At 39.6% G+C, this 13,625-nt stretch overlaps 1 protein-coding gene across 29 annotated transcripts in view; it reads left to right on the top strand.

Annotated features, from left to right (window-relative positions):
• Nucleotides 1–7,520, top strand: part of TCF4 (transcription factor 4) — a 353,798-nt gene extending 346,278 nt beyond the window's left edge. For 28 of the 29 annotated variants that reach the window (XM_060613923.3, XM_060613912.3, XM_060613922.3 and 25 more), the window contains 3 exons: nucleotides 1,740–1,969; nucleotides 2,435–2,575; nucleotides 2,775–7,520. In XM_060613923.3, coding sequence (XP_060469906.1) covers nucleotides 1,740–1,969; nucleotides 2,435–2,571 — 367 coding nt within the window. In that variant the 3' untranslated portion in view covers nucleotides 2,572–2,575; nucleotides 2,775–7,520. Of the gene's footprint in view, nucleotides 1–1,739; nucleotides 1,970–2,434; nucleotides 2,732–2,774 lie in introns of those variants that run through there. The other variant, XM_078435214.2, reaches the window with a different exon arrangement.
• The last annotated feature ends 6,105 nt before the right edge of the window (nucleotides 7,521–13,625 follow it).

Here is a 13,625-nt window from a genome sequence, read left to right as displayed (position 1 = left end):
GTTACAACCTGTTTGTGTAGTGGAACGTGGACGTGAATTAACGGTAACCTTGACTTGGCTGCCATCAGCAGAAGTTAGGCGTGGTGGGGAGGAGGGTTCAGCAGAAGTGAGGACGCTTAGATGACACTGAAAGAGAGCCATTTCCCACAGGTTCAGTCCAGTTGTGTGTTTACCAGCACACATCTATGGCAGACGGTCCCATCTGGAAGGGAGTATATGACCCATGGGGAGATGAGCCAAGTCTTAAGGCATCTTTCTTTGGTGTCTTCCTCTTCCCCTCCCTTACAAGTGTTGTTGGCTTACATACATCATCTGTATTTGCAACATGTGCTTGCAACCCAAAGAATCCCACTCCCATTTGTGATTGATTGGAGCTTCTCAGCTATAATTGGTCCTTATTGCAGTTTGGAAGCTACCCAGAGATTCTCCAAACTGGAAGATTCAGAGCCACGCATGTTAAGCCAACATTCATTAAGTGTACATTAAATTGACTAGATAACTTACCCCATGTTCTCCTGCTCTGAAAAATTGTGATTAACACCTTTATTCCGTGAACATTTCAGATTTGTAGAATTTTAAAGTAGAGGTTAACCATCGTGGTCATTTAGATGAATGCTTGGACCTCCAGGTTAACATCCTTACAGATGGTCACCTCCGTATTGTTTCATATAATGAGGAGCCTATTACTTTTTCAGTGAAGTTGACCTCACTTTTTATATCTCTTATGACATCTCTTACACCCAAAAAGCTTCTTGCTCATGTTAACTCAAACTATACCACTCAGAGGCATGACAGCCAGAAACAGACAGAAGGAATATTGCCTTTCCAGACTATACTGGATCCAACCATGCCTTTGCTATGAAATGTAATATTTTGGTTCTAACCATCAGAGATTAGCTTTTGGGCTTCATTTTTGACTCACGATGAGGTCATGGTCATTTATAACCAGTAGCTGTTTGGTATTTAGTCCATCTTATTTTGTTTGCTTGGCACAGTGCGTGTCAACTCAGAATTTCCCAACTTGTTTTGGGGGCTCACAAATGTCCACGATGTTAAAACCCATGGAGATCATGGTTTTTCTAGCCTTTTTATTTAACGCATGGAGAAAATGAGACTCAGATACATTAAGTGGAATAGCCATGCCTTCAGAGCTAGTTATTAGTGAAACATGGACAGAAGTTCTCTGTCTGCACCCTCATTGCTCTGGTGTCTTGAATGTAGGGCCTTCTTACTCCTGTTTCAGCTGTATCGTATTCATTCTGACCTGTCCGAGTCTTTTCTCAAGCACTTGTTTTCCTCAGGTTCCAGATGTCACAGTATGAAAGTTAAAAACGACAGCACACACACCTTCAGTCTGTGTAAAACGCTCTGCTTTGTGGCCATGCGGACTAGCCTCGAGGCTAAGTTGACCGTGGCCTTGCTTGGCAGAGTGTAGCCTCATTGATAAAAAGCCGTGCTTGCCCTTTACCCCCTACATCAGCATGGGCACACAGTGGGCCCTAACTTTAACCCCTCTTGTTTTGTTTGGGTTGAATGTCTGGGAGAAACGGAATGTCTCGTGTATGGATTGTCACAGCCATCTATAGCAGTCCCAAGTTCAAGTGGATGTAAAATCCTGCCGAGGACAACAGCTGAAGATGGACACATCCCCAGAAAACTCTGGAAGAAAGCAAAACCGATTTAGAGACTTTCTTTGTCCCCACACCATTAGAAAATGTCGCATCCCTTTTGTCCCCCAGCAATAACGATGACGAGGACCTGACACCGGAGCAGAAGGCAGAGCGTGAGAAGGAGCGGAGGATGGCCAACAATGCCCGTGAGCGCCTGCGCGTCCGCGACATCAACGAGGCTTTCAAGGAGCTCGGCCGCATGGTGCAGCTCCACCTCAAGAGTGACAAGCCCCAGACCAAGCTCCTGATCCTCCACCAGGCCGTGGCCGTCATCCTCAGCCTGGAGCAGCAAGTCCGAGGTCAGTGCCCCCGCCGCCTCCTCGTAGGGGTCACGGCAGCCTGCGGCTGCAGGGAGTAGGGATCGACTTGCCGGCCTGGAGCAGGAGCAGAGAAGCAGCCCCATAAGCATGGTTCAGAGTCATGGGGTCAAGTGCAGATCGCCTCTGAATCTGTAAGGCAGCCCCCCTTTCTCCCATGGCTAAGGCACAGGACGCTCTTACAAGTAAGACGGCACCACAGTGCTTTCGTACGTACTCTCAGGAATCCACGTCTGGTATCTTTGTTTTACCAGCTTTCTTATCCTGTGAAGCCGTCCAGCTTGTACTGGTGACCCACCAAATGCATGGCTATAGCGTGCCTTTGCTGGCTCTTCCTCTCGCTGGGTGACGTGGAAACCCCGATAGAGGGTCAGCAGACGAGAGCGCATTACTGCCCTCTATCAGAAGCCGTGGGCACTAACCACATTCTCGGCTTCACTCTTCCAGAGAGGAATCTGAATCCGAAAGCCGCGTGTCTGAAAAGAAGGGAGGAAGAGAAGGTGTCCTCAGAACCTCCCCCGCTCTCCTTGGCGGGCCCGCACCCTGGAATGGGAGACGCGTCAAACCACATGGGACAGATGTAAAAGGGCAAGTGTGCTCTCTGCCATTTCGGAACTCCCTTCCTCTGTCGCTCTCCTCCCCGAGGCATCAGCCATAAACGTCAACATTCGCCCCAGTTAACAAATTTTTCCCCTTTGGGGGAAAAAAAAAACAGTTTAAAAATAAAACGTTTACTTCCTCTGTTTTAGGTGTATGAATTAATTTTCCTCTCTTTTTCCCTTCTCAGGTCCAAGTTGCCACATTGCTTCATTAATACAAGAGACCACTTCCTTAACAGCTGTATTATCTTAAACCCACATAAACACTTCTCCTTAACCCCTTTTTTTGTAACATAAGACAAGTCTGAGTAGTTATGAATCGCAGACGCAAGAGGTTTCAGCATTCCCAATTATCAGAAAACCGAAAAACAAACAAAAAAAAAAGAAAGAAAGAAAAAAGTGCAACTTGAGGGGTGACCCTCTAACATATCATTCAGAACGTGCAGAGCGGTGTGTGCAGGCTGAGACGCAGCCCAGAGACTGAATGGCAATCTTTCCACGCTGTGGAACAATGCATTTGTGCCTAAACTTCTTTTGGAAAAAAAAAAAAATATAATGAATTTGTAAGTCTGAAAAAAATATTTAATTTAAAAAATTGTAAACTTGCAATAATGAAAAAGTGTACTTCTGAAGACAACTACATGAACGTTTTTGTTGGGATTCAAGTCAGCTAGTGTTTATTATTCCTGGATATCGAATAAGGGAAGCTCGGCTGCCCTCGTAACAAAACCAGCAAACGTCCTGATGACAACAGAGTGATGACATTAGCCATTCCTTAGGGTAGGAGGAACAGATGGATCTTATAGACCTATGACAAATCTATATATAAATATATATATAAATATATATTAAAAATTTAGTGACTATGGTAAGCTTTTGTTCATTTGTTTCAGACTTTTTTCTCCTGTAAAAAAATAGTACTGATTAACTTTTTTAAAAGAAAGATTTTACTGTAAATACGGATTTTTTTTCTTTTTTCTTTTTTCTTTCCTTTTTCTTTCCTTTTTTTTCTTTTTTTTTTTTTTTTTTTTTTGGTCTTTCTGTCCCTTTCCCTGGTTTGTTATCGTAACCTGTAGTGCCGACTCTGCTTCTGGAGAGGTGACGCAGGATAAAATGCTGACCCTGATGTTGTTTTTCATTCATAAATAAGTAGAAAGTTGTTTCTCCAGTCTTTTGGGAACACAGGACTTAAAAGTCACATCATGTGTAGATATTACAAGCAGCATTACCAAGACATGGCAAAAAGAGTTTGTCTGAACTGTAATGTTGCGTTTGTGACCCTATTCTGGGATTTTCAGAGGTACAAGGTTAGAATGCTACAATGTTACCACTGTGCCTTCCAATGTTTATATCATCGGAAACATAACATAATCAAAGTGGCTGTGATTTAACAAAATGATTAAGGTGTTACCTACATGTGTAGCCGAAGTAGTGTGCAGTGAGGCGTTTCTGAATACATGGTCAGATTTTTGGAAAAAAACAAAACAAAACAAAAAAAAAAAAAAAACAAGTAAAGTTCAAAAACCATCAAATGAGAAAATTGCAAGTAGTGTGACAGAGCTGATTGATTTTGTTGCTTTCTTGATTTTTTGTTTTCGAAATGGGTTTACTAAGATGTAGATGACTTAACTGCCTCCTCCTTCGTCTGAAAAAATGCCAATATTCAATCATCATGCAGCATTATAACAAGCCTTATAAGTCCTAAAGCATTAAGTTGCACTTTCTTGAGGAGGGGTAGTGCAGTATTTCTCTGGCCAGTATGAATGAAGTTTATACTTAACATATTTGATAGAAACATAGATCAAGCTATGGCACAGCAACTCATCAGATAGCTAGCTTTGACGTCTGGGCACAATTGAACCAACTTCCATCGTGAATCTTTATAATGATTGACTTTGGTGTATAGTGTGCAGTAAGCAAATAGTGCTCCTAGTTAAGTACTTGTCAGCATCCTTTTGTCTCTAACTCGTTTCTATTTTTACAGCCACACAATCTTGGCATGTATTAAGAAAAAAAAAATCCCTGTTCAAGTAGTTTTTCCACCTATCAGCACTGAGTAAATGCCATAAATCCATCGAAATGGTCTAAATGTTCCATCTGTTCTCCTGTTTTGCCAGTTATATAGTAATGAAATACATTTGTAAATTTTATGCAACAAATGGCAAACGTATCATTATTTTGAAATCGTGTATGTAAAAGTTATATTTTTACATGTAGACTCTTGTTATTATGTGTTTTAATACATTGTATCAGTTTTTGTTGTTTTTTTTTTTTTAAACTGTGTGGTTTAAAAAACGTCTCATTTAAATGAAATAGTGAGCTACAAGAATCTGAATTTTATGTTCATTTCCGAAAATGTAAGAACAAATAAGATAGTTACCACGTGGTCATCTTTTACAAACCCATAAACATTTTGATTAGCTGTGTGTGTGTTGAAAACTGTAAATATGTTCAGTAGCGATAAAACTAAAATACTTTGATTTGTTGATAAGTTCCTAAAATGTGGAGGTGGATTAAAAACTTAGGAGAATAGCAGAAATCAAACTTCATGAAGTTATGTTGAGACTTTCCTGTGAAATGTACGAACAAAGGGGCTCAAAGAAGGGCACGGAAGACAACATTGTATACTCTCCCCTCCTCCTGAACAATGGCAACCATGTGTACTTGTTCCCTCAGTATGTTCAAGATTTCCTTTTAGTGGTACATTCTGTACTCATTTTGTATAGTCTACCAAGGCGGGTATCCCTAGGAACAATATTATATAGGAAGCAGGTATACTCTGATCACATTCAGGATAAGTGTACAGAAGAAAATACGGTGTTTACTCTTTAGGGAACTGGAAATACTCCCTGCATTGATGTACATTTTAAGAATGGCACTTTTGATACGTGTTATCATAAAGGTGCTTAATAGAGCTGATTTAAAGTTTTTCAAACCTGTAAGCAAAGCAAAAAATTAAATTGTAGTTGATTATTTTTTAAATTGGTGCTTTATATTTTGTTCTCAAACAGAGTTAAAAGCTGCAATTTATTGTTCACCAGCTTTGATGTATTCATTACTCAGTAATGTAATACCTCTATTGTTGAATTCCCTTTGGAAATAGGCGAAAAACTTTCTAATGGCCACCAAAAGCTGCTCACTACTTTTTGCTTGGTGGAGAGACAGGATCTGCACCTATACCTATTAATTGGGTTGTATCCCCATTTAAAAAAAAAAAAAAAAAAAAAAGGTGAAAGGGAATGTGGCCTTTTTAGTGTGTTTTTTCTTGTCGTTGTTTTGTAATTATCAAACCCAGGTAAGATATTGGTATCCTGCGCTGGATTTTCGAATGAAATTTAGCAGAAGACAGTTAGGATGAAAGTACTATACAGAATTTCACAAGGGTCCATACTATGCCGCATACCTGATGCTACTTAGGCTGGGAATCTGTTGGAGAGACTTGGACTTTAAAAGCAACTTGGAATAGTTGATCCACCTCCACATTCAAGTAATTTATGAATATGCAGAATAGGGATCTGTTCGTCTAGAAACTTTTACCATTTGTCTTCTGTGTATAGCTGCAAGGAACACTAATGTTGATACAACTGTCAGTCCACCCAGTAACACAACTGGTTCTGATTCAGTCTTCCGATTCCTTTCTGTTTTTCGCTTTTTCCTACTCCTTGGTTGTTGTTTGTTTTTGTTTTTGTTTTTGTTTTTGTTTTTTTATTCGTGATCTTTATTTTGATGAGGGGTTGGGGGGTGGGGAGGGAGTTGAACCAAGACTCGGGGTTAAGAGGATTTTCGTCTTGGATCCAACAGGCAGAATATGATCTGTGTCCAAAAGTGAACTTGAGTCAGGAATGAAACCATTTCAGCATAAACAAGCACAAAAATTTAGTCTGCTGGCTGACTGGAAACAAAAAAAAAAAAAAAAAAAAAAAAAAAACACAAAACAAAACAAAACAAAAAGGTCAAGATGGAATATGATGAATTCCAACACAATGGGGCACCAAGGCCTTTAGGCCTCTCTTTTTATTTTGCTTTGGTTTTGTTTGTTTTTCTTTAGAGACATGCTCTTTCTCATGGGACTTGAAGTGGATTCATCTTTGTGCAGTGCTGGTTTTGCCATCCTCATTTCAAGTATTATAGACATATGTAATGGTGAAAATATATGAACTGTGGCCTTTTTCATTCTTGTTACTTGTGATGCAATTAAGTGAAGATAAGAAAAAAAAAGCAGAGATTTACCATGTATCAGTGCCTGGCTTTTTGTTATAAAGCTTTGTTTGTCTAGTGCTCTTTTTGCTATAAAATAGAGTGTAGTACACCCTAGTAGGAAAAAAAAAACTAAATTTAAAAATAAAAAAAATATATTTGGCTTATTTTTCGCAGGAGCAATCCTTTTATACCATGAATATTACAAAAAAAATTGTCAGATTCTGAATATTTCTTCTTTGTAGATTTTTGGAATCATTATGAGTAAAAGTTTGTTACTTTATTTTACTATTTAAAAGATGTTATTTTACCATGTGTTACTGAGATGAAACTGTATGGTAGCTTTTTTTGTTTTTTTGTTTTTTTTGTTTTTGTTTTTGTTTTTGTTTTTTAGTTGTAGGTCGCAGCGGGGAAATTTTTTGCGACTGTACACATAGCTGCAGCATTAAAAACTAAAAAAAAAAATTGTTAAAAAAAAAGGGAAAACATTTCAAAAAAAAAAAAAAAGATAAACAGTTACACCTTGTTTTCAATGTGTGGCTGAGTGCCTCGATTTTTTCATGTTTTTGGTGTATTTCTGATTTGTAGAAGTGTCCAAACAGGTTGTGTGCTGGAGTTCCTTCAAGACAAAAACAAACCCAGCTTGGTCTAGGCCATTACCTGTTTCCCATCTGTAGTTATTCGATGAAGTCATGTACATGACCGTTCTGTAGCAATAAATGTGCCATTTTTATAAACTGTTTCTGACACTTGTTTCATTTCATTTTGCATTGTCCATATAGCTCTGATTCTCTTCTGTCAGTAAAACCACATCTATATTTCATTTTCCAAGTGTTGGAGGTATTGACAGCTTAACAAACAAAACATACAAAAAAAATTTTTACAAAAACAAATTGAAAAGCAAAGCACATGATTGACCAAGGAAGAGATGCCCTTAATGAAAATGGAACGGGATGCATGCAAAACAAAAAGAAAACTGTCTAGAGGATTAACTAATTGGAGGAATATAATTAATGTGCGTGTAACACTGAAGCTATGCATTTGAAGAGCTCTGAACTGCGCCACTGTTTTCGGTTACGCTGCAGCTTGCTAAGTCAAGTCAGCCTTAACCATTTGGATCAGTTGGTCGACTGTCTGGCAGAACCTTCTCAGCTAGATCTTTTCAGTTAAAAATCTAAGATTTATTTTGTATCACTTTGTTAAGAGCTGGATATTGTTAACCACAATTAATATTACACTGTATTTATACTTTCTCAAACTATACCCACCCCATCACTTCTGGTTGACTCTGTTGACTATGAATCCAGATGTAAACAACCAGATGTTTTTTTTTTTTTTTTTCTAACTTGTACAAACTGACGCGTGTCACCTATGATGGGAGGGAAAAAAAATGTACAGATTAAAATTATTCAGTGTTATGTACTGTAAGTTAATATTTTTGTAGAATGGACATCGATCTACTTTGCAAGACTTGGAGGCTGTTTCAACATTGCATTGTAGAAATGTAAAGTAATGTATGCAATGGAAAGGAAAGCCTGTGGTAGATGAGCACTTCATAACAGAATGTTCTGAGCGAGTACGTGGTATTTGGGGATGTCTCCATATTGCTCTTGTATTCTTTCTGATGGAGTTTAGTGACTAGTTTACCTAAAGGAAACTGTTATAACGCCATTTGGTTCACATGTGAAGTGCCCTCCATAGCCAAATGTTGGGATTTTTTTCTTTTTGGTTGGATTGTTTGCAGATATTTAAATTTTATGAAATTTCCAAAGATTTTGGTTGATAACCCCTTTTTTCTTCCCAATGATTTGAGATGTTCTTATGTTCTTACTGTGTGTTTTAAATATATATAAAAGAGCCACAAGCATTTAGTCTTTTAGTTATTATATTTGACCATATAACTAAAAAGGGGGAAAATGAGCTTGGGCACCCACTTCAGTGTCTGTTGTATAGTCTATTAACATGATGTTTTACTTAAAAGGACCACATTAAACATTAAGCTTCAACTTTGGTTCACTTTTCAAAGGGAAATTAAACTGTTGGAGAACCTAAAATAGTATCCAAAAGCTAAGAAGAACCTTATAATGTTAGAAATGAAGGAGGGAAGAATATCCAAATGAATTGAAACAGGGAATCTTTTTTTTTTTTTTTTTTTTTTTTTTTGCCTTGCAATTGGATCTCCTATAAAACCAAGTGCAATTTTTATTCTAAGCTTCAATCGTAGACCTTTTTTCTCTGGACTAACAGCCTAAGACATGACATTTGCGAGCCACTTTAAAGGAGACCATGAAAACAACAAAAGCTGGTGTGCATCTTATATTCAAATGACTCCCAGGACCACACATTTTAAATTGCACTTGGGCTCCTTAATGCTCTGCCAGCCAGAAGACCTCATGTTCAATAAGGCAGACTCCTACTTCAAACTAGTTACAAGTCTACATGTTCACTGGTCATGGCATGTGTCGTAAAGAAATGTGGCCAGTCTGGAAAGGACTAGAAGGGCAAAAAGAGCTTGAAATTGGCAAAATTTGATGAACAAATGTGGCCTCAAATCTGCAGGAAAGGAAGGCTCAGTACCACAGCTGGGAAAAACACTAGTTACAACCTTAAGTACACTGAGGGGCAGCCTTAGAAATCCGTTGGGTGCTGTGTGGGCAAAACAGTCAACCAGCCAGCCACTATCTAGGTATTTTCTTTGAATGCTAGACATTATGGTACTGAATTTGTGCCTAAATATAGCAAGTATCTTATACTTGAGGTTTTTTGCCATGGAAGGTGTGTATCTAAAGCAGTGCTTCTTGACATTTTTGAGTTGAGATCCTTTAAGGATGAGGGAAACCCTGTATAGAGAAAAGTACATATGAATATCATATTCCATTTTAAGGTGTTGATGAATCTCTAGAATCTAGGCATGGACACTTGTTCACAGATCCTAACTGAAGAAAATCTGGTATCTGGTAACTAAAGCTTCAGTGCTTGGACAAGGAATAGAACCAGTCCAATTTACCTTGATTGAGACGGCTGAGCTTAACCAGAAGCCGACTGGTGTCTGGCTTTACTGGGTAAAAGAAAGACCCTTTGTGTAACACAGAAAATAATATAGTCCTCATTCACATCTGTTACACTATATTTAGAAGTCAAATGGCTTTGACGTTGGCATGAACATTTTTGTAAGAGGAAGCAGAAACTTGCCAAGTGCAAAGTGAAAATGCTCATGCAGAATCAGACCTGCTGGCTTGAGATTTTTGATGGTAACCAGCCCATGGGTGAGGAACTCTTGTTCTTAAGCAAAAATGACAAAATTTTAAAGAATAGGACAACTTGATGTTTGTGAGGAATCATCTTATTTTACATGTCCTTATTTGTGAGTTCAGTCAGGACATTTTAAAGATGAAGAAATGAAGTCCATGTGATACGCTCAAGTCCTCAGAGCTAAAACAAACTGCCACTCTCCTAACTTTGAACCCAGTGGTCACTCCCAAAAGACCAGTCTGGCTTCACATTTTAACATGATGCCCCCCCCCCCCCACCCCTGTGCCACCAGCTGTATCCAGGTACATTTTTTGTTTGTTTTGCTTTTATCTTTCCTGCTGCCTTTTCGTGAATTTTTTTATAGGAGGGTTTCTAAACTTCCCTGCAGTTCTCATTTTCAACCTTGTATTACAAATTGTTAGGATATAACTAGATGTGAGAATAAGAGACTGCTAGCCAAACTAAAATTTGCACTCTGGCCCACTTTTTCTAAAATAAACTTTCTATTCTGGAATAACTTTAGATTTACAGAACGGTTGCAAAGATAATACATAGCATTCCCATAAACCCTTCACCCAGCTTCTCTTAAGGGTAAAATGTTACATAAGCATGGCACATTTGTCAAAAATTAACATTACTACTTTATTTGAATTTCACCAGTTTTTCACTAGTGTCCCTATTCTCTTCAAAATTTCATCCAGGGTCCTACTTGCTGTGGGATCTGACCCACTTTTAGTCTCAGTGCTAACGAAGGCACATAACTGGACTTCGCAACAGCTCATCTCTCAAGATCTTATCAAAGAGAATAACATTCATGCAACACCCAACTGAACCATAGTAAGAAGACAGGTAGGAAGTAAGACAGGTAGAGAAAGTAAGGAGAGATGTATAGCACCCACAAACTGAAAACTTTAAATAGTGAATCACAGGTAATTTATCTATCAATGAATTTATTACTGAGTGCTGATTGGGTCGAAAGCACTGGGGATAGCCAAAAGATAAGAGTCCCTATCTTTAAGACATCCAGTTGGAAGGAAACAAATGCATCTGTATAACCAGCAGTAATTTCCATGAGACCAGAGAAAAACAGGCTGGGGAGCCATGGGGAGAGGCACTGGGATGGGTTCCATAGGAGACAGGACATCCGTAAAAATGACCCTTGAAATATGAGGTGCATTTTGTCAGGCAGAGCAGATAATGGATTTAAAATACTGGCAAGTTTTCCTGGGCTGTAAAGAGGCAGAATTGTAGGAACACAGTTTTGGTAGATTAAACCATGACAATGCATTTTTCAAATTTGCATCACCATACCATCTCTCAAACAACAATACCTGGAAACTCTTGGTTGACCATTTTGGTCTATAGAATTATCTGGGGCTTGTGTGTGCAGAGCCCTGTCGGTGAGGAGGAATAGAAGTGACCATATCCTTACAACTGATAACTCCAAGGATCTGGAGAGAATCTAGGACAACATGCAAATTCTACAGAAAAGGCAGTGAGGCCCTGGGAAATCAGTACAGCCGCATATTTCACGCAACTAGCTTCCCGACTCCATGCCCAAGAGCCCTTTGCAATATGCCACTATGTCAATAAAATGGTACTCTTGCCCTCCAGAAGCCCACAATCCACAAGCATGTATAAGCAACTGAAAAGGAACAAATATAACTAAAGGGGGCTGTAGATGCCTAGAACGGAGGATGCCTAGAATGGGTTGGGGTTGATGCTGGGAAGTCTGCTTGGGGATGACACGGGGTCTGATAGCCAAATGGAAGGAGGGAAGGATTCAGTCTGGAAAGTCTTCCTGAAGTTGGTGAAAAGTATTGGGGGATGGGAAAGATGTAATTTGCTGCAGAGAGCATTGTAGCTGGTGAGAGGTGTGGGCACTGGGTTAGGAACCTGTTGGCAATGGATCTACAGAGGGTGGGCGGCAAAGCACACCTGGATAAAAAGATCCTGTGGGTGAGGCAATGCTATCATTACTGTTTCATTAATTTTTACCAAGCCTTGCTCTAAAAGGCATTAACAGCAGTAAGGTGAGAAAAGTTTTCCTTTCTTTCCCACTACCACAAATATAAGCTAACTGATCAGGGCCTTAACCACATCATGTCACTTATAAGATAAATTCTGTTGAGCAAGCCACTTCACTCATCACCCTCACTTGTGAAATGGGGCTCATTGTACCTGCATCTTGGAGTAAATAGCATAATGTATGTGGTATGGTCCATCCAATGTTGGCACACAGAAGATGTCAATGCATTATAAAGAAATTGCAGGGCATATAAATATTCATACATCCATGCTTGCTTGGATCATAGGACTGTAGCATTGGCCTCTATTTGCAACTTCCTGCCCTGGCCTCTTCCCTAGTTCTTCCCTCATAGGCAGTGGAGTTGCCCTGGATCATGCTGTGCATGTTCCCAGAATCTATTATGACTTCTTTTCTCTTCCATTTAATGAAACTCGTCCCTAGCTAGCGTTAGAAAAATCTGGAGACAGGGGCACATGGGTGGCTCAGTCAGTTAGGCATCCAACTCTGGATTTCAGCTCAGGTCATGATCTCATGGTTCATGAGTTTGAGCCCCGAGTTGGGCTCTGCTTGGGACTCTGTCTCCCACCCCACTCCCGCCTCTCTCCCGCAGCCGCCCCCCCCCCCCACTCTCTCATGTGTGCACGTACTCTCTCACTCTCTCAAAATAAATAAACTTTTCAAAAAAGAAGAGAAAAATCTGGAAACGGAAGGAGCTACCTGATAGTGTGTTCATGCAGAGGCTCAACTTAATGACAGCTCTGTTTCCAAAATGAGGGCACTTCCACAAACATGATTTCATGAAACCTCATGGCAAACCTAAGAAACCCCTGTTATCGTCCGCACCTTAAAAAGAGAGCAAGCAAGGCTCTGAGGGCTGTGGTCAGTTCAAGTCTCCAGAACAAAATCCTCACAGCAAATCTGGATCTGTCTGATGCCGAAGTCCATGGACATTTCAGCAGCCCTCAGCTGGAACTGGGATGGATTCACTGGCTGGATTACAGTATGTCTAATGTCCCTCCTGATATGGGATATGGCTCCACTTGTGGGATTGTAGGCCCATCCCCGTGTGTTTCTAATGATGTTCAGCTTCTGTAAACTTTGCCCGAACCGGACACCCCAGTAGCACCCAAAACCTGTACATCCCTGAACCTTTACTCATCCCAAGGGTGCTTCTCTTCATCTTTAACTCAAACGCATCATCTCCATTGTCTATATTTTTCTTAAGATCATCCCATCAACTTAAAAAAATTAATAGCATGTGGAGATCACAGATCATAGATCAAAGCCACTGTGTCAGGTACTGGGAAGAAAACAAACTTGTGACCACAAACCTTAAAATCCCTTACAGACATAAAGCATGCAAAGAAACATATTGAAAAGGAAGGCACTGGAGTCTTTGGACACTTTCTTGAGACCATTATATACATCAAAAAAATACATATTCCAACATACTAAATAATACAAAATAACACTTCTCTCCTCCAACAACTGTGCTTTTTAAAATCCACATAGTTCTGTCACCTGGCTATTATTATTATCCCCATGTCACAGATGAAGACAT

This window comes from Panthera onca, chromosome D3 (assembly GCF_046562875.1).
Source record: "Panthera onca isolate mPanOnc1 chromosome D3, mPanOnc1 haplotype 2, whole genome shotgun sequence".
Lineage (NCBI taxonomy): Eukaryota > Metazoa > Chordata > Mammalia > Carnivora > Felidae > Panthera > Panthera onca.
This window is presented reverse-complemented; position numbering and strand designations above follow the sequence as displayed.